General features: G+C 32.2%; 1 protein-coding gene across 1 annotated transcript in view; it reads right to left on the minus strand.

The window, feature by feature from the left end:
• LOC100548996 (dynein heavy chain 8, axonemal) overlaps window positions 1–21,627 on the minus strand; it is a 44,356-nt gene extending 22,729 nt beyond the window's left edge. The window contains exons 1-22 of the mRNA XM_010706919.2: window positions 21,514–21,627; window positions 20,759–20,922; window positions 18,659–18,848; window positions 18,137–18,259; window positions 16,604–16,734; window positions 16,119–16,272; window positions 15,022–15,186; window positions 14,241–14,467; window positions 13,739–13,857; window positions 11,587–11,690; window positions 9,781–9,957; window positions 8,603–8,770; window positions 7,732–7,944; window positions 7,043–7,180; window positions 6,571–6,698; window positions 5,331–5,502; window positions 4,492–4,647; window positions 3,508–3,663; window positions 2,634–2,816; window positions 2,163–2,268; window positions 1,094–1,346; window positions 806–996 (exon numbers count right to left, since the gene is read on the minus strand). Of these exons, the coding sequence (XP_010705221.1) occupies window positions 806–996; window positions 1,094–1,346; window positions 2,163–2,268; window positions 2,634–2,816; window positions 3,508–3,663; window positions 4,492–4,647; window positions 5,331–5,502; window positions 6,571–6,698; window positions 7,043–7,180; window positions 7,732–7,944; window positions 8,603–8,770; window positions 9,781–9,957; window positions 11,587–11,690; window positions 13,739–13,857; window positions 14,241–14,467; window positions 15,022–15,186; window positions 16,119–16,272; window positions 16,604–16,734; window positions 18,137–18,259; window positions 18,659–18,848; window positions 20,759–20,922; window positions 21,514–21,564 (3,469 nt within the window). The 5' untranslated portion in view covers window positions 21,565–21,627. The remainder of the gene's footprint in view (window positions 1–805; window positions 997–1,093; window positions 1,347–2,162; window positions 2,269–2,633; window positions 2,817–3,507; window positions 3,664–4,491; window positions 4,648–5,330; window positions 5,503–6,570; window positions 6,699–7,042; window positions 7,181–7,731; window positions 7,945–8,602; window positions 8,771–9,780; window positions 9,958–11,586; window positions 11,691–13,738; window positions 13,858–14,240; window positions 14,468–15,021; window positions 15,187–16,118; window positions 16,273–16,603; window positions 16,735–18,136; window positions 18,260–18,658; window positions 18,849–20,758; window positions 20,923–21,513) is intronic.
• Window positions 21,628–22,094: the final 467 nt, after the last annotated feature.

A 22,094-nucleotide genomic window follows, 5' to 3' on the forward strand; every position in this document is an offset into this window, starting at 1 on the left:
AGAATCTTTTTTTTTGTTCTGTGTCCACTTCATCCCCAAATTTTCCATGAAAGGGATATGGAGAAAGTTAATCATAAAAGCAGGAAAGAGAAGAACAGAACATCTGTTATCACTGTGGTGTCATTTTGTGCACCATTTCTCATTATCAAATCAATTGTGGTGAACATAGGCAGGAAAGACTTTCTTTATTCCAGATTTTAAAAATTGTTAAATTATTCCCGTATTTTGTTACAGATTCTAATAAATAAAAAAGGGGTAAGCATCCAATTTCTGCATCAGGTGCCAAGGTATATCTTCCTCCAGCAAAACAAGAATCCATGAGCTGAGAAGCCACAAAATATGGTTCCTTATGTAAAGCTTTACGAAAGCTGACAGGTCAGTATGAAAGATTTCTAAGCATCCCCTGCCTGACATCAGTGTAAAGCAGCAACTGAATACTACTCTCAGAAGATAAAGTCACTATGACAAATTGGAAAGCAAAATAGAATATGAACGCAATCCTTTTTCCTATCCATTTCATTCAGTAAGGGCAGATACTGAATATATATGTTCACTACTTTGAAAGTAGACATTTGCAAAATTCATTTGAACATTGTAAGATTCAAGCAGGTTTTTTTTACAGATCCCTGCATAAGCAATTATGGTCAAGTTTTTCAGCAGTCATAAATTCATGGAGACAGTGTCTGATCCCACAGAACTATTGGCAGAAAACATGCAACAACAACAAAAAGTCATAATTCGAAATGGTATAAGAGTTTTAAGGATTGAAATTACCTCTACATAACACATAATTTTTTAAACTCACCTCTAATGAATGCATGGAACTCTGTGTTTTTCACATGTCCTCTCTCAAGATCGATTTTCAATGTCAGGAGAAGGGTAAAAAGGAACTTGTGGTTTTCATATAAGCCTCTAGCAGAATATGTGTAAATTTCATAGGTAAGGTACTCAATAATATTTGAAATTCTTTTATGGGATACAGGAGACTTCTCAGATCTGAATCATGAAAAAAAAAGAACAAGAAAAGCATTTTAATAAGAACAAACACATGGGAAAGACACACACGGAATGGTAGAAAGATCTGTTTTCCCACCTGGCCATGGATTGATCAAATAACTTCAAGAACTGAGCCAGTGAAGTCTGATACATATTATTGACCATGCTCATTTCTGTAATAAGAAAATAAAGAATGCTCCCACGTGTAGCAGCAGGTCGATAATCCTCCTGAGCAGAGTTAATCTTCACTTCAGTTTCTGCTGCCACAGACAACTTTTTATTTACTTCGGCAGCTGTTTGTTTAGTTATTTGCAGAACTCCAATTAGGGATTCATCATCTACTAGTGAGCCTAAAAAGTGAAATATCAGATATTTAGGGCAGTTTTATCACTTTTTAAAAAACTTCATAATTGTCAAAATCAAAACGAATTATTCACACCAAATAGAAATGATTTTCTGAATTGCAGAAAACATTTTAAAACACAGACAAAACAGGATAGGTAATATTAAAAAATATTTTTAAATTCAGGGCACTAAAAAAATGCATTCAATTTGTATCAATTTGAATGTATCTGTACAGAGAGCTTCGCAGCATGTACTAGAGATATCAACTCTCTATGGCACATAAAATACAGTATTCATGCAATGTTACTTAACTATTTTTAAAATTTGTTGATTGTTCACTCAAAAAGACTTAGAATCTTAAAAGTGACAGTCACATAATAGCATTCAAAAGCATTTCCATTTAAATGAATGAATTCCATCCAGTTGAAGTTACCAACTTTTTTTCTACCGACGATAAAACAAAATAATCACGTGCAGGCTCCTAATATGATACAAAAGATTTTGCATCAGTAACATTTTATCTAGCCTATTTAACTCAGCATTTTCAATGGCTTAAGGTTTTGCTATAATCAGATTCAGTATCTCATCTGAAGAAATTGGTTTATTTTGCAAAACCTGTTTAGGTGCTTAAACACACTTAGTATCTGGAACGGATATATATCGGCACGCTATCATACCAAGTTTCACATACTTCAAATCTCTGTAGTTTTATTCATTACATTTTGGTTGGACAAATTGGTTTCTGTATGGTAAAGTTCTAATGTTCAGCAGCTTAATTAGCCTTATAAAATTCCTACTTATTTTACAGTTTGATACAGAACCTCTGGTTGCACTCAGTTTGTATAGAAGATTGTCTTCCAGTTCTTTCATCTTTCTTTTATTAAAAGTTACATCTTCCATGAGTTTAATTCGTTCTGCCTCAAGTTCCTATTATTAAAAAACAAACAAACAAACAAACAAGAAAAAAGAAAAAGGCATGACACTTGATGGACTGTAGAGGTGAGCCCTATTCAAAATCTAAGTACTGATTTTTCAAGTTCATGGAATGCGCATTTTATTTCTTCTGCTGTATGGAATATGTTATTGTAACTTTTATTTTAGGTCATACCGACAACCATTTGAAGAAAATCACCTGTGTTTTTTTTTTTTTTCATTAAAAATTTCTATATTGAATCTCAACAAATTTTTGATTTTTTTCATTTATTTTCACTTAAACACCTCTTTTTCCTATATACTAACACTGTTAAACAAAAATTAAGCATCACTATGGTTTATGTGCACCTTCAAGTTACCTGTTTTTCAGTAAGAATTACTCTTCTCAGTAACTGATTCTCAAGTCCTTTCATTGTAACAGTAAAATCAATAATTGATGTTTTTGCATTAATTTCAGGTGTGAAAGCAGGATTGGGTAGCTTTGTAGTAATGTATAGTCTAAAGGAACTCATTACTTCAACTTCCTTATCACCAACTTTCACCTGTGAAATAAGTCAGAATCATATTGGTAAAATGAATAATTTTATCAATTATCATCTGCAATTTTTTCTACAATCTGTAACATCTCATACAGTTAAAGAAGATAGTTTGGAAAAAAATATATAGCATAACATATATATAGTACATACAGTCATTTTATTTCAGAATATGTGGAAGGAGAATGCTTTTAGAATTTGACAGTGATTTATTTATCTAAATAAAGGTCAAAAATCTGCATGGTTCTTCAAGTTGGGAGTATATTTAATACTATTAATAAGCTTCAAATGTGGGGTTTGTTTCTTTAGAAAATATTTCTTTTCCTGATAAAATATTCTGTTGTCTGTTTTCACTACCACCAATACTCCACACTCAGAACTGAGACAGCTTTTCAAACCTACATAATTCTATTACATGGTATAAAATGAAATTGCTTGAAAATGAATAGAAAGTATTGTAAGCATTCAATAGGATAAATCTAACTGGTTCTACCTTGGAAACTTCAGAATTAACTGCAGTAGTTAAATTCTAGATTCATTAGTTGATTACTCAGCCGAGGCTCTGTCTTGTTTTATTAGTTTAGTTTGATTCTTCAACATTACCCTCCTGAATACAAAGTCTACCTGATTCAGCAGAGATTTGCAATGCACAGAAAAAATATAATTCATCACAAAATTAACTTATACCACCTCTAACCTTAAAAGAAGTTCCAGATTTAATGAAATTCTTTTCTAGTATGTTATCAAGAACTGGATCCAACTCTTCACCTATATCTTCAATCACAAGTGATCGTCCCAGTGAAAGACTATCTTCTAGATGTGTACGGAAATATTTGTGATTCAATGTTGTTACCTTAAAAAGTAAATTATAAACTGATATAAGGACAAAAGCATTTATTCTAAGATGTACATGAAAAACATAGATCTCATTAGAAAAACTGTTTTAACTTTCTTAACTGTCTTAACTGTCTTTGTTACCTGAATTTTAAAGGCAGTAACAAATGTTGGCTTTGCAGCAATTTATGCAAAAAGAAATACTTCTCGTGTGCACAAATCAAAGTACCATAAAAATGTGAAGTGAAAGATTGGATCTAATAGAATCTTCAAAACTTCACTATCAAAGCAGAAGTACAATTGGCACAGCTTACTCAGAGATTAAAATGCTACGTGTATTTTTGAAATCAGAGATGCTTAACATTTTATTTTCTATTCAATATCCTTAGAAAATATTTAATAATTTTTTCTTTTTAGTGTTGAGCAACTCCTATTCACTTGTAGAATATTACCAACTCAGATGTTTGAAGTAGCACAAAAATGGATTTATAACATATGAAATCATAAAAAAAGAAAAAACTAATTTAAAAAACACACTACTTCTGTATTGCTTTCTAGATTTTAGTTTTCAGAAAGCTCTCATATTAATTTCAAGATTTTCACTATGGCTATGAAATAGGGCAACGGCTTTGTGTAAAAAGACCCAGAAGTCCTGATGGATAAGATGGGTATGAACAAGTAAACTCCTTTTGCAGCAAAGGCCAACAGCATTCTGATCTGCATTAGGAAAAGTCTAACTGGTGGGTTGAGCAAAGTGATCCTTCATTACTGGACACAGATCAGGGAAGCCCAGATGTAGTCAGTAATGTTTAAAGAAAGAGCATTACATTTTCATAACATTGCTCACCTGTAATTCATTATCCTGTTCTTTCTTTTTAATCCATGTTTTCCCTTGAGTTTGTGGATCTATCAAAAGGGGATATCTAGTTGCCTTAGTGACAATTATACCATTCTGAATTGAGAGGTCATCTCCAGGTAGTCCTTGAAGATTCCACTCACTAATCTACAGAATATTTAAAAATAAATAAATAAATAAAGATAAAAATTAGTTTGGAATAAAATCTCACTTAAACTATTGTTCTCCAGATAAGGTTATTCTCAATGATAAAAATACGTCTTGAAAGTCTAGAAAAATGATAAGTCAATCTGGCAGCGAAGTTAAGCATTGGGATCAATTTAGGGAAAACTAGAGAAAGAGATTTTTTGGGTATAGTATTTGCTGAAGAGTACTTAGAGACATTGTTTACTGTTTGATTTCAATGAAAATATTTCATACATTCTTTGTTAAACATTCACTTTAATTTAAAATTTATTTTTCTAACTAGACCCAGAAAACACTAAGAGAACTAAAAACTACCAACAAGCAACATTGTTTTAGTTTAGATATGAATTTTGTAAATCTGGTGACAGATTTTCAAACCAGTATACTTGAAAGTGCACTATCTTACTGGCAACTATCTAATTGCGTAATATATAACTTGTTTATCTGCTTGTATCTAAACACTCCTCATTACTTAGGTCTGTAGTGGAAATTGCCACAAAAATTTGTTGGAAAACAACAAAACTACACTGCATGGCAATATCAGGGAATTATTATCCTGTTCCAGCTAAGCATAATGATGGCTAGCACCAAAAGAACATGCTCATTGAGGTTAAAATGAAGTCTACTGATCACCAAGAACTTACAGTTGGTGGATCTACCAGCATAGAAATTAAGTTCAAGCTTTCAGAAAAAGGGATTTTATGGGCTCTCATCTCTGTTTCCCATAAATCTTTAAGTAAAAGATTCCTGAAATTTTGATTAAAAGGTCCACAGTATGAAAGGAAACCTGTGCAAAGCAGTACATCTCCCACAAGTCTAGGAAAAAAAAAAAAAAAAAAAGTGATGCACAATTTCATTTTCTTTATAATATAAACACATAAACAGCTTTTGAAACATACTAATAAGAAGATTTCTGTTCCACATGCTTATTTAAGTAAAGAATTAGTGGTCTTTGAGAACAACAGATGGTTTATTTGTGTTCTGATAAAATCTTCATCACAAAACTTAAGAGCAGAATTGTGCCAAAACGTTATATTTACCCCTGCAAAGAAAAAGAGGCCAGAACAATTCCTTTTTTTCATAAATGAAGCAAGAAATTAATTTATGTCTTAAAAATATGCCTGCAATATATTATTTATAAAAAATAATACTTAATTCTCTTGGTTCGAACAGATCCTCATAAAAAATGTCCGATTTTCTCATTCACACAAAATCACAGAAACAGAAGCGTTTCACAGAAAATTAATCCAAACTTTCAATCTGTTTACCTTTAGCAGCCAATCTGACAGGTTTCCTGTCTTCTAGACAGCTAGTAACTTTGGCTCATAGGTCGCTCAACATTTTGTCATTTGGAGTGGTACATGGTATGGACTCCAAGTTTTCTAGTTCCTTAAAACAAGGCCTAGTATGCTACATGTTTTTCAACGCATGGAATATAGGAGAAGGGCTAACGTTTGGTTTCTGTAACTCCCTCTTTCATTCAAATATGCCATAACTTAATATCAAATAGGGAAATTTATTTTTCTTCCTTATTCCTTCTCAGAGTCAACCTTAGATTATCCCTACTTTCTGCCTTTCCCAGTAATAGTGGCACAGGGAACAGTATCAGGGCAGAGGCAGCTGTAATACAAGCACATAACCTCTTCTGAAATGCATTCAAAAACATGAGGCATTATTCTAAGTTTAAAAATACAAGTACTCAGTTACTGAAAATTAATCATAAGAGGAAAATGCAAATTTCAGGACAGTTCACTTGATTGTGTAATCATATTAAGATTTTTTTAGGAGGAAAATGAAGCATAACTAATGAAGTTCTTAAATTGTTTGCTAACTCTACATTTTTTACAGGTAATTCGTTGCTGTTTTTTTCTGATAAATTGATACCTGTTAATCTGAGATTTAAATTCTTTTCTTTTCTCAGTCCACCTAGTTTTCTCTCCACTCAGTCCTTGTATAAGTGCAGAGGCTGCTTGCATCTTTCTTCTGCATGTTTCTGCATCATTCATTAAGTCCTAAAAATGAAAGAATACTGTTTCATTTAATAATAAAATGGAATAATCTTAAGTAGTTATTGTGTATATATACACACACACACACTCATACTCTTATTATGGTTAAGTCAAATATTTAGAAGTCATTCTGGAGAGCTGCATGTGCAACAGTTGTCTAGTATGTTCCTATTTACAGGAAGAAGGAAATACAAGAGAGCATGAATTTAAATCTTTTTTTTTTTTTTAATACATGAACCTCATCCATGTAATTCAAGATAGTAGGCCCTAAATGGATGTCTGTGTCAATTTCTTCTTGTGTAAGTTTTCAAGTAAGCAATTTCATAATGGAAATACTTGTATCTCACCATTTTCTCCTTCATTGCTGCATCAAACTTTGCCTGTACTTTATCCAGTTCAGCTTGCTTTTCATCCAATTGCTCTTGAGCATTTGCTAATTCTGCATTAGCTACTTTCAGACGGCCTTCCTGTTTTGCCAAGTTAGCCTGCAAAGAGAAGGAATATTAAAACAATAGTATGAAATTTGAATGTACTTTGATGAATTATTTTCAGCCTGCTCAACTGGAAATCAGCAGTCAATAATATACTGAAATAATTTTATATTAATATTTATACAAATACTATTTCCTGTGTCATATATATAATTTAGATACTACTCTCGTGTTTAACTCAAGGTCCTTACATCTGATAAAAAGTTTCTGTTCAAATGTTTATGAACATGAGAAAGAAAATACATACTAAAGTAAAAATGACTCCTAAAATATTTTACTGTTTGGTTCTAACTACTGCAACTTAACTCCTTTACTGATGACATAAGTCCCAAATCTCTTTAAAATGGCAACATTTAGGCAAGCTATCAGCTGTTTCTTTCTGTATTTATTATCCTTAGCCACTACATTCTACAGGTAATTAAGTCTGAATCTATTTATACATACGTACATAGATATGTACGTATATATGTATATTAAATCCTACTACCATTAAAGTAAATGAAGTTAATTTACACAGAAAGCAAAATAATGAGGTGGTGAATTACCTTAAGAGGTAAGACATCTCTGTTAACACCATAAAACACTGCCATGGCTTGTGTCCAAGAGAGGAGACCTGCCACATTGCCACACACTTTTTTACCACTCTCCATTGTATAGTCCTCCATGTTAAAGTAAGGCTGGAGTAATTCCACTGTCTCTTCATTGATTGTATCCTTAGGAAATTGCTGTAAACTCTGCAAGAACGGGCCGCTCATAAGCTATAGTAAAAAAAAAAAAAGCAACACGGGATATTTGTCAACTCTTTACTACATACTCTATGTCTAAAAGACTGTTCACTAGTGAGTATGTTTAAAAAAATATAAAATTTAAAGAATTGCAGAAGACATGGAAAAAAAGAGCATTCTGAGAGAATTCCAAAGATTTTCCTAAGGACTTGGGCCAGGAATACTGAAATACAGCATAGGAGAAAACGTATTATCTCTTAATTATATAGTTTTTCAAACAATCTTGTAGCCTAACGAGAAAAAAAAAAAAAAAAAAAAGCAAAAAAAAAAAGCAAAAAAACTGTCTAAGTGTAAACCAGCAAAGAGAATGAGCGATGTTTAACAATTCTCATACTTTATGTATAGCAACATACATAGAACAGGAGACAATCATATTTTAAGTGAACATTGGCAGATTTATTTCCTTCCATCGAGAATTCTTTTTCAGGTATGTCACATGGAACTGAACCAGCAAAATTCCCTGAGTAATTCACCTATAACCTGTAGTAGCTTTATACAAAGGCTACTATATGAATCTCAAAACCATGTTTACATTTTCACAAACTACTTTGAGCAAACAGCATTATAAATTCTCTGTTATTCAAGTTGCTATTTCTAACTTTTTCTAACATTTTTAAAAAACTCGACTTACTTTTAATGATTCTCCCCATGATGGTTTGCAGCAAGGCTTTTCTGGATCCATGGTAACTGGATCTAATTGCTTTTGGAATAGTATCAGACAACAGTCCATGATCCTCATAATTAGATGAGGAGGTTTTGCCAGCTTTCTAACAGTAGCGATATCCACTGGTTTGATTGTCTATTTAAAAAAAAAAAAAAATTAACACACTGCTGTCTCGTTACCATCATTCTATTTTCCTATTCAATATCTTAATCTTAATGTTTGTTTGACATACTTTACTCTGAGGCAATCTGTATAGAGAACACACACACAAAAAATAACTCATTGGGTTTACTTTATTAAACTTCATAGTTTCATGACATTAATAATAAATATCAGACAGAAACATTTTCTCAATTCTAAAGACAGCACTCAAATCTTAAATTTAAATAGATAGAATAGCAGCATTAGCTTAATTTGATAATCGAAGTGACTGAAAAAAGTATACTGTAAAATTGCAGAGGATTTAATTAAAAACAGTTTACTTGGAATGACAGTATTTTGGATTTTTAAGGATTAAGTGACACAATTTATTCTGAGATAAATTTGACGTTTTGTTGCTTTCTAATTTATTATAGGTATGAGATTTTTTAAACTTCATTTCCTAGTAGCATCACTGACACTACGCTTAGCTTAATAATGATTTATATGATAATTTTAAATGACTCCAAACTTCAAAACTAACAAGGTAATTTATGTCTGAAAAATATAAGCATGTCACTATCTATCTGGAAAATGTAGTTACAGACTCAACACAGAATTCACAGGACAGTGCAAGACTCCCAAGTCCCTTAGACATGATGGTTTTTTGGTGAACTATAACAGCCTTTCACTCCTCTTAAAGAGGAACAAGGTATGAAAAAAAACAAAACGAAACTGTAACTTTTGGAAAGATTTATGTCTGCATCTTCCTAATGACCAAATAATAGCAAATACTACAAAATATTCTCAGTGTTTTTAGAAGCATATTGTGAGTTCCATAAATACTTATCAGAGATATGACCACCATGATAATAGTGATAAGTTAGTGTCAGCAGTCAAAACCAACAAACGAACTACTTAAAAGAGAAAAAAAAAAAAAAGTTAAGAAGTTGACTAAAGATGTCTAAAGATGTTTAAACTAATAAAAATGTAAGAAAATTATTCACATTCAGTGCAGCTTCTGCTTCTTCTAAGGCTGGTTTTGCTGCCTCCAGTTTACTTTCTGCTTTCATTTTTTCTAAATCAATTTCATCCACAATTTTTTGTGCTTTATCCTTCACAGCTTGGACTTCGTTTTTTACTTTAGATGCAGCTTCAGCACTTACTTTGACTTCTGCTAGTACCTGGGATTGATAGTAAACACATAAAAAGTTGACATCAAAGTGGTGGAACAAGTAATTAAGCAATCTGACACGAGAGAAAACAGATAAGGGCCTGTTACAGATAGATATATGAAGCTGACCCTACCTATATAGGGAATCAAATCTATCATTTACAGAATCCCCACAGAGAAATACTGGAGAAGTTTCCCAGCAGGAGTTGGATAGTCTAATTACTTTAATAATAGATAGAAGGCTCTTCAGTGTCTTTTAAAGCTATGGTGTTTTATCCTATGATGGATTTTCATCTTCTTTGAAACTACTTTTTCAATGCAAACAGTTCTTGCATTTTTTCACCATAATTCTGTCGGTAAAGATAAAAATAATACAGCTAATTGAACTAGTAGAGGATGGCAAACCAGCTTATGAATAGTGAGCCTCCTCTCACTAATTGTGAACATGTGTAATTCAGTTATCCACTTGTGCATTTGTTTCCTCAGTGCACATGAATTTAGTTCTATTTTATGCACAACACACAGTTGATGTCAGAATAGGTTTTTATCAGGATCAGCTGTAGGGTCAAGACCTGCACTCTGAGTGCATTTACAAAAACAAAGTGTGTTCTCTTAAATACCTATAACAAGAAATGATAGATAAAAACAAATGACTTTTGTTTTGTTTTGTTTTGTCTATCCAATTCTGAATCCTAGAGGGCTCAGTATTAAGTGGAAAGAAAGTTAGATAATATAAATAATATCACATTTATCTGTTCTTTTATTGTTGGTCTGCAAATCTTCTTCAGTCTCCTAAGCAGTATCCTGTTGAAACAGCTGACAATCCAGAGGGTATGTGAACAATTATTCTAAGACAGTTCTTTCAAAATGCAGATCAAAAACAAATGTTAAAAAAGTGAGCCCTACCAGCATATCTATCATACTCCTGAAATCTAAGCTGTGTCAATTCATTCAATTCTGTCATTATTTTCTCTTACATGAGTAAAGGTCCTGAAGAATACAAGGAGTCCTTTAGCCATTGCTGGCCAAAGGTTTGCTCCCAAATGCATACTACACATTCACTGTCAGAGTATGATGGAATCTTTCAGAAAACAGAATGCCTATAGTAATAGTCAGTTTACATTAGACCACCAATCTCATGAACGCATAAATATTTTTGCTAATATGAAAATAAAATATGAAACTAAACTAAAAGTGGATGAATTTTTAAAATCAATTCTGAAATACTAAAGTGCTCTTACCATCTGTTAACTTCTTATCCACAAATAAGTGCTCTTATAACAATTCTATCATTTAATTACAATTTAATAACAACTTTATAAGTCAATAAACTTCAAACACACACACACAAAAGCTCATGAAACAAACAAAGAAAATGATATCTGATGCTTATAGGAGTGGAAAGAAATGGGAGGAAAACAAGAAAGGCACTCAATATTGGAATATGTTCATGATCTTCCACCCAGACAGCATAATCCCAACCTTCGCTGCAGTCTTAAAGTGCCTCGCATTCAGAAGTATGTGCTTTATCAACATGATGTGGATACAGTCGTGAAATCTTTTTAGACACGTGCTTTTACTCCAGTGTACAACGTGATGTTATCCACTGCCTTTTGCTATTTAACACTGGAGTACTTACTTCATCTGCCTTTACAGATGCCACAGCAAGTTCCTTTTCCTTAACAGCCAGTTCCTTAGAGAGCTTAGCAACAGATTCACTGGCTTCCATCAGCTTAGACAGACCTATTAAGTAAAAGACAAAAATAAGAAAAATGAGAGCTATTAGTTTTTCTAATTACAAAATGCAGTCCAGCTCTGGATCCAAATGCCTTTTTGCTCTCCTTTAGATTTGTGTGTAAGGGATAGAAAGTGGATGTAAGTGATCATACTAGCATGATTGTGCTTTATATTCATTTTTCATGGATACAAACAATTTCAAAATGTACAAAATGATTGCAAATATCGTTAAGTCTTCAAAAAAATCAAAAATTTTATGTTTGCTTTATTACAGCTGTATACAATATTTAAAAGTGGTATATTAAGAATATATTGTGTCAAAAAAAAACCAAAACAACACATGATGCAGTTAGATGCATTTCTAACATTTTATTGGAAAATGACATAAGTATTCAGATCCATAATCGCCTTCTAACTTCCAGGAAGAAGTTTCATGTATTCCATGATCAGCTATCTCTGTTTTTCCTTATCTGTGTTAAAGGCTGTCCACCCAAAGTGATGAAGCAGAAGAGATTTCTTATATCTTTCAAAATGTGTTACTTGTATTGACAGTACACATTCGCTGTGATCAAACCAGGGCATTTTCTGGAAAGCAGTACTGATCATATAATTTTGTCACAATTTTGCTGCTTTACAAGTATTTTTAATTGTCCTAAACACATATAACATACAGAAAAAAGATGTCTTCTAAATTTTTTAATATTAAGCAATGTGAGACTAAGGATATGGACATGTGAGATAGTAGGTAAAGTAGATAAAGAGATAGTGATAAAGTTTTTGAGATCATTCTGTAGGATGCCATAAACTGGAACATGTTTGGAGTCATGGATGACAAAGTGTTTTTGTGATTTTGTAATAAGCCTTTTATATGCAAATGAAAATATTCAGATTTTTTTCTAACTGGTATGAGTGATAGATACTGATAGATATGATTTTCTGGGCATCAATAATATGAGATGCTGCACAGAAGACAAAGGTGGTCAGCTGAACAAGATCCTTTTGTTTTGAAGACTACATAAGGAATTTTTACATATGTGTACATATACACACAAATTAACAACAAACAAAAAAAAAACAAATACAAATCATCCGGGCTCCCAGATTTAAATCCCATTAGCAGGATTCATCATAATGCGTCCAATGATTTCTAAAACTGATCTTTGCAGGGAAATCTGAATCATGTCAAAATGTAGTGGATCACTTACTTGTTTATGGACCATTCTGATTCAGCAGTTTGTGAATAAAATACCCACACATGCTTACTCTATTCTTCATTCTCATCAAAAGCTATATTTGTTTGTTAGAAATATCTTACTATGTATATGCTTTCTCTGTTCTGCTAAATTAAAATAGAGTACCTTTTTTCTATCAAGTTGTCTAAACTGTTTGCATTGTAGAATTACAAAAATATGTCTAAATGCAAACAGAAAACCGAAACTGTACTATGAACCCAGTAAGTACTATTATAAGTGGAAAATTAGATCACTTCAAACAGATATTAAAAATTAGAAGAACATGTAAGTCACACTTCCCTGTATTTCAGATCCGTATTTAGAAAATGACCACACATAACAGCTGCTCATTGCACAGCAGAAATCTTAAATAAATCAACCACGAAGCAATCAGATTGTAGAGAAAGGATTTCATAGACAAGTTGAGATCTGGACTAGATGATCTTTGAGGGTCCCTTCCAAGATAAATGATTCCATTAAGTCCAGAAATAAATTAATAACAGCCTCTCTACTAGAGGAAATAAGGTGCTCTCTCAGGCCATTTCATGTCCTATTTTCTATTAAAAATAGTAAAGTGGAAGTACTAAAGTTTAATATAATGTTGTGATGGATGATTAAATCGACAACTTCTTTAAGGCATTCTTTTAAAGGAGTTATTTTGGTCTGTGATACGTGAAGGGCTCAGAAGTGGTTCTCACCAGCTACTAGTTCAGGACTGTGATTAACAGAAATGATTCTAAGTAATCATTGATTAAGTTGCATAATATTAAAAAGACAGATCATTTGAGACAAAACATGGAAATATACCTTCATTTATCTTACCAATTTGCATACGTTCAGCTTGTTCATTAATACTTGCTAACTTTTCGGCATAAACATCTTTGTAGCCATTGATGAAAGAGAGATAAGATTTAGGTGTTACGTGAGCTCTTCTTCGATACCTAAAATAAGGTACGTTGGCAGCATGAATTTCACATATATATTTTTGATATATACAGCAATTTGATTACTTGCAATGAAATGGAATGTTACATAAAACAAGCATTCAATTCAGTCAAGTTTCTTCATAATATAAAGTCCTATTTCCAATTATATTGTTTTTATCCACATAAATAACATTAAAGACTGATTAATAGTAGGAATGAAGATAATGAATTTCCAACATAATAGTACTTTTCATGGCCTTTTCATATATTGATTGAGAAGAATCATTTTAACATTGGCCTTAAAATACAGTTACTGAATCTTACAATACAATGAGTTACAAAACAATATAAATAGCAATACATTTGAGATTGATTTTCACATTTGTTTAAAACATTACCTTTGGAAATAATTCTCACAGCTTTCTGAAACTATATCATGAAAGAGAGCCATGGTTTCTACTATTTGTGTTTTAACTGATGCAGAGCAGACCATATTAAATTCTGAAAGAAAATAACTGGCTACAGCTACAAGAGCCTCTTTAGGCCATCGACTGAACCAGTCCATGGTGCACCCTGAGATGAGACCAGGAAATTTCAAAGAACGTGCACGGAACTTCTCACCAACCTACGGAGAATAACATTGTCAGTTTATGATACAATATCTAAATTAGGTTAATCAAAATGCTTGATGCATATGAACAACTAAATAGACTATATTTTTTCATACTAATTTTGCACATCGTTATTTCTTTTAGATATTTTGTCACATTTGCAACATTCAGTATTATACAAAATTTGAAAAAGATGATTACAAATATGAATATGTCTTAATATTTCAAAATTTCAATTAACATATTTTCATTTCCATGAAAATGAGTAACAAGTAAAAATTTCATAAAGTTGCATACTCTGATCTGTAATAGAAAAGAATATGTCAGGAGGGAAAAATGAAAATCAATTTAACATGTAAAAAATGACTGAATTTTCACGTATTTACTTTTAAGTTCTGACAACTGCACTATTATTTCTAATGTATCAGCAATTATAATCCAGACTTCACAAATCTTATCATGTGTCTTTAAATCTCCCTAAAAATATAAACCTTGAATAATCCTGTCATAACTTCCAGGATATTTTGCTAATGGAAATAAAGAAGACAGATGTAAAGAAAATACTTACAGGAGAAAAGCAGAGGACAACGTGCAAGTTCTTCTTTGCCCGAGTTAAAAAATACTCATACAGGTTATCAAAGGTAGGAGGACACCGAGGCATCTCTTTTTTCATCAGTGGTACTAATCCTTGGGTGATTTCATCCAACTCATCGCGAGCAAATAAATTAGAAATCTTCATATAAAATTAAAAGTGATAATAAAAGAAATAGCACTGATTTAGTTTTTCTCTCGTCTTCTCTGTGCACATTCGCAGTTTAGATGTACTAAAAACCAAATCTGTCTGTTAATTAGATTTCATTCAACTCCATTAACAATGAGAAATTCTAACTCAAAAAGTACTACAGTTTAATCCAGCAGACAGCTCAGCAACAAACAGCTGTTTGCTCACTTCCTGCCTTCCCCGTGGGATGGGGAAGAGATTTGGGGTGAAAAAAGGAAGAATTCATAGATTAAAACAAAACCCAAGACAAAAAATGGAAAGAAAAGTAATAGTAATGATGATTACTATTTACAAAAGCTGCATGAAAAGGTGTATATATACACACACACACACATACACTCTCTCTCTCTCTCTCTCTCTCTCTCTAGATATATATATAGATATATATAGAGAGAGAGTTGGTTCATGATATCAGTGGCAGGTGCTGGTGGTACAGCAGTAGAGCTTGAACCTACTCAACAATATTCCATTACACGTTGTTGCTGTGTGACAGATGGCATCAGAGGGGCAGGCTGACAGAATGGCATCTGACATGGAAGGGCTTTTGAAGCAATGATGTGTTAGTGAATTCCTCTGTGCAGAAAAAATTGCACCCACTGGCATTCACTGACACTTGCTGAACATTTATGGAGACCAAACAGTGGACATGGGCACAGTGAAGCTATGAGTGGTGCGTTTCACCTGTGGTGACAGCAACAGGGGGTCACCTCTGCTAGCAAAAATGTACAATTAATGGTGGTGACTATGTTGAGAAACAGTGTTTTGTAGCTAAGAATTTGCTCTATCAAAATCATTATGCTCTTTGTATCTGTTGTAGTTTCCATGGAAATAAATGCAGGCACTACTTTTGGAGCAACCTACATTGTCACAGTGAATCTCCTTACCTCTCCTGAAGACAGAAGATTATTAATGTATTCCAAAAATGCCTCCTCTTTTATTTCATTATCAGTGAAAATAAAAGTGATGCCTTGTCCCTCTGCTCCAGCTGTTCTATACAACAATTTTAAATCGTCTGACAGATTGCTTATGTTATATGATCTATAAAGAATAAGAAACATGATCTGTTAGATGGAAACAAAGAACACTGCTATTTCCAGATTACAGTGTTTTACAAATGATAGTGCAAACACCTTTTGTATCTAAATATGCATATTTTGGCTCAGGAATAGGTAACACATGGTACAGCTTTTTGAACTCAAAACTTTGTTCAATATTGCATATAAACCATATATGTACATGTATATTTTTTAATTTTCATTTTTGGTTGGTCACAAAATGAAAAAGATAAGCTGTTAAAAACATACAGTTATGACTATGCAAAGAGAACAAATAGAATAAATTGCATCTATATATTTCTTGCATTTCTTACCTGGTTAAAGTAATCTGAAATATTTTATAGCCAGCAATATAGGAAGCCAACCTTGAAAGACTTTGTTTTCCAGAACCGCCAACTCCAACAAGTAAAGCATTTCCATATGCAGTTCGAATTATCCGGGAAATCTATATAGGAAAAAAGAAGTGCACAGAAAAAAAACAAAACATGAATTCAAATAACTAAAAATCTGTTATACAATACAATTCATTTAGTAGAATACAATGTAAAGATTATTAAGAGGACTGTGAGTTTTGAAGAAAATTTTTCCTCTCAGAAGAACAATTTTATATTCTTTAGGAATTTTGTGGACCTGAAATGAAAGAGTTCTCACATAATTCTATAGGATGGCTATAATTAGAGGTACACACAGGATTTAAATACATAAATGTAGACTATATAAGCTATGTTGAATGTACTGTACTTAAAAATACAAATTAAAAAAAACTGTCTAGAGGAATGAAAACTACATTAATTTTAAGAGTTTAAAATACTTTGATGTTTTTGCTGAAGAAAATAATTTGTTCATGACCATTTATTTTATCTACTTTCTATCTTTTTCTTAAGTTATTTCTGTAACAATTTTCTAAGATGCAAAACTTACTGTTCTATTGTGTTTTTTGTTTGTTTGTTTGTTTGGATTTTTTTTGCAACTTTCTTTCTTCTTCTGAGAACTGTATACATCACATCTTTCTTGGATTTGTTATACAGCAGGGAACTATCACTCTTGAATACTATAGTTTGCTTCATGGATTACATCGAGCTTTTGAATTCTATTGATCTGTTCCTTAAAAGAATTTTTAGTTTTGTATACAGTTCCCTCTGAGTGTATCCACATTTAGACTTCTATTTTAATATCATTATGAGTGTAACAAAAACCTATTGCCACTATAATCATGACAGTGCCTCTCTACTGCACACATGCATATCCCTGATATTCTGGTTAAAACTTGCCAATGGAAATTGAGATTCAGAAACTTATAACATTTTCTGACATTTACCTAACACTACATTGAAAGAATCTAAAAATGAAATGTTTTTCTCCTACTCAAATTCAAAGATAAAGAAGTTATTTAATTCTCTGGAGATTAACTAGAGAAGAATAAAACTTCTCCTGTTTTGGTTTCAAAGTTGCTTCCACATTTACTTTGGCAAACATAACACCAAGTTCACACATTTCTGAAGCAACACAACTTCTTAAACCAGAGACTTCCAACAAAGTACATGCTAAGCTATTTTTTTTTTTTTAAAGCTAACTTCAATTTTGACTTCAAATCAATTCTTCCCTTATGCCTTGCTTTCTGAATAGGGGTTCAATTATTTTTACCATCTGAGACCTTCCTCTACCCTACAACTTTCTACTGCAGCTCATATTTACGCCTCTTGTTTCTCATCCAATCAGACTCTACCTCACATTGTTTTCATCACGTCAGGTACATATCCCCTTGAAGTGCCTTCTGAATCCTTAAAGATTAAAAAACACTGTATATATATATAGTTAAGCTAGTTAAAAAGTAAAAAATCCCAAACCTTAATAATATGCGTCATTGCATCCTTAAAAAACACCAAGTCAAGAAATGATCCTCTAATGTAATCATTGTATTGTCTTTGATACATTTGCAATTTTTCACAAAGAAACTCAAAGCTTGGAATCTGAAAGATTAAAAATAAGTTTTTTAAAAAAATTAGTAACAACATTAGCAATCCACATTAGCAAATAACATTTGCAAACAACATTAGCACATCCCTTCAGAATTTAAAACCCTGCTGGCATTTTCATGCACTAACGTGAGTTCATGTTTTAGTCACACATAATGAAATTATCCTTTTAAATCACTTCAGTGCATGTGCCTGTGTGTAAGTAGAATTCTTCACACGCAAAAAAAAAAAGGAGCAATGAGTGTAGGAATGAATAAACTACCTTTATATGGTAGGTATAGACAAATGTGCTGCAGATATTCAACAAAACTTTCTGTATGATGCGAACTTGGCAACATAACATACTTAAAAGGAAAACTGCAGTGCTGAATATTTTGGTATAAAATGAAATACCTCCTCATAAATTTTTGGTGCTTCAAACACAAAGTCTTCTGGTTCATCACCAGTTGGTTCAGGTACATCCCGCAGAAAATCAACAAAATATGGCTCTGCTTGAGGAACTGATACACCCGTACCCACATATTCTTCTATTGCTTTTGTAATAGTTTTATCAAACCAGGCTATATCCTCAGGAGTAATAAATCTAAAAGTAATAGAAAAGCCTAATTAAAAAAAAAAAAACTCAAGGAGAAAAGCAGATAATACTAAAAAACAAACAAACAAACAAACACACCAAAACTTTGTAACATTTCACTGGAAAATACGTAGTAGGCAATAGCTACCAAAATGATAAGGCAATATTCACAGAAATTAAATATGTTCATGTTCCACAGGTACAACAGTCAATCATTAGAACAGAGGAAAACAAATCTCTGCATTTTACCAAGAACTACGTAAAGACTAACCACTTAATTTCTCAGATGAAAAGTTTGAATTGTTCCAAAATTACCATGGCTAAGATTTTCTTACATTCTTTTGACCAGCAGTGGAATAGCACAATTTATGTTATTACTGTACCGTCAATGAAACGGCAATGAAACAAAGAATAGTGAAAGTCAGCTGAAAACTCTTGATTTCATTTTTATATTCTTGATAAATGATGGATAAGATTTCCTTTTAGATTTCTCGTATGCATTTTCTGAACTCAGTATTTGTATATAAGGAGAGAAAGTACGCAGGGTTTCCAAATTAGAGATCCTCTGGGATATTTGAGCTCATCATAAAAGCAATAACTTCAGTTTGTGGATGCATCCTCCTTCCAAAAATAAGAAAGCATCTAGAAAATGATTCAGAGTTTCCATGAAAGAAGAAGTGGGATTCTAGAGGATAAGGGAAAAGATGGTAATTAAAACTGGTTGACTGCGGTCTGTGTTCTGCCTGAAACTGTTCCTAGCATTTTACCTAGAAAAGTAAGGACAGTTCTTTCTTATACCAGTTTCAAGTATGTGTGATTTCAAAGCTTTACTTATCTTCCTTGTTTTATTTCTGCTTCAAATTGAGTACATGTTGAAGTCCATATACCAAAGTATAATTATAATGATTTTACCTCGTCTCTCTTATAAGAAGCTCTGTCTCTTTTGCTTAAGACAATTGGTTTATATCATTGCTCTTTCCTTGAAAGGTTACTGGAGTAACAGTTATTAAGGCTCACTGTGCCATCATTACGTTATTTGCCTGCTACAGCACTGAATCATTTGCATCAGACTGCACATACTTGACATTTTAAAATAAACTCAATTTTAGACTTCTACAACTGTACTTAACACTGAAAAAATTCACTGAAAAAAGTCATGGGAGGTAATTGTTAAGTACTTGCCATTTCATGGTCTTCGGGTTTAATTTAAAGCAAAGTCAGCATCGCATGCTCTTTTGTGTCTTGCTTTCATTTTATAAAGTAAATTCAATGTAATAAAATAGTTGATAGGTATTTCGAAGAGTAAATGTTTAACTTCAATATTTTAATTAGAAAGCATGCATTTTATAAAAAAATGTGAAGGCTGTTCCTCAGGCCATCAGAAAATGAAATAATTGGGTTACATAAAATCAACAGTAGTTGTGGATATACATTGCTTTTTACATGCAGCTACCTTACCTCTGAAATTTCACAGAAAATAGAGACATTGTAGAAAAAAATATTACTGAATCTTTAAAACATAGTGCTGATAACTATCTGTTTCATGAATCATTTAAAGGAGTTTTTGATGAGAATGACTATTTTTCAATCATAGGCTTATGATGATTACTTTTCCCAATGAAGAGATCAAAGCAATTTAATATTATTGTCTGTGGGCCACAGTGTCAAGTTAGATACTGTACAATCCTCTTCTTTTTTTTTTTCCAACAGAGAGACTGGATGATAATCTATTAGCAGAGAACAAGACATCTGTTGGGATTACACCATACAACAGAGACTGTGCAAAATAAGACAACATTTTTCATATTTGCCTAATTACCTTTATCTTGTTAAATAACTGTAGGGGTATGAGCATAAAATGAAGTGAAAGGAAAATGAAAATGAAACCTACTAAATATAAGATGATACAGTTATGATACCTGTCAGCAATTACTCTAGTGCATTCATGTTTAAAAAGTGCTAGAAGGATAGTTGTGTTCGTGCATTCTTCTGCCTTTATAGTTAACATTCCTTGCCAAATTCTAGAAAGGTCTCGAAGATTGAAGATATAGTGGAATTTAGATGGTGTAGGCAGCATCTTTGTCTAAAGAAAAGTATATTTTGAAAAATATTCAAAATCAGTAATATTTAGAATGAAATAGAATAAATTATACATTTATAAATAATTATGTACTTACTAAAATAACAAAAACACTGATTTTCTCATGTACTACTCTGGGCAAACTGTTTCTAAGAAGCCATCTAAAAATATCTGATCTCTTTGGAAGCAGGATCTAGCACTCTTATAAGAGTATAGCGCGATTATCTCATATGTTGCTTTGGGCTTTAGAAATTAAAAATGATAAATAATAAAGAATTTCACACTCTGTTCTCAAGTTATAGTGATTAAAGCTTTGGATAACATGAATAAAACTATAAGAATGAATGAAATGATACAATCATTCATTTGTCACATATACTTAAATCTGATATTTTCCAGATTCCTTTCCTTTCTCCAACAGTTATTCTTAAGGGGTATGAGCTCAGATGAGATAAATAAAATCATAGACTGATTTGATGTGGAAGGGACCTTAAAGATCATTTAGCTCCAACCCCCTTATTATGGGCAGGAGCACCGTCCTGTAGACTTAGATAGGCATACTGATGTTAATAAAACTTTCTATGTAATTCATACCTTTGTCCACTGCCACAATATTCTACCTGTTGGGACCAATTTTTGCACCATATCAGATACTTCAGAACTAAAGTTTCTACATGAATGAAAATACCCACATCCAATAATACCTGAAAAGATAAAATGAAATACATAATTAATCTCAGGGTGCAGGATGTAATAATTTAATTTGTAAGCAATATTAAAAAAAAATTTAAATTAATCTGCTTTTAAATTATGGATGAAATAATGTTGTCTCTCTTATTCGTGGCTTTTCTGAACTGGTGTAGAAACAATTGGAGTCAAATGTACTGTTAAAGTTAAAAGAATTATAGGAACAGAAGTTTGTTCAGACAATGCATATGTATTACATAGTAACAGCAGTGTTCGTAATCTTTCAGAAAATCACAAATTATTTTCTTATCAACTATTTTTTGTGTCTAAAAGCAGAAAGGTAAGTATTAAGAGGGATTAATTTCTGTTCCATGGCAGAATTTTGTTATAATACATCTTCAGTTGTTTCAATGGAAGTATTCTCTATTTGCATGATATGAAAATGAAAATAGACAACTTACTTTTACACATTTTAAAGAAATTATTAA

This window comes from Meleagris gallopavo, chromosome 2 (genome assembly GCF_000146605.3).
Source record: "Meleagris gallopavo isolate NT-WF06-2002-E0010 breed Aviagen turkey brand Nicholas breeding stock chromosome 2, Turkey_5.1, whole genome shotgun sequence".
NCBI lineage: Eukaryota > Metazoa > Chordata > Aves > Galliformes > Phasianidae > Meleagris > Meleagris gallopavo.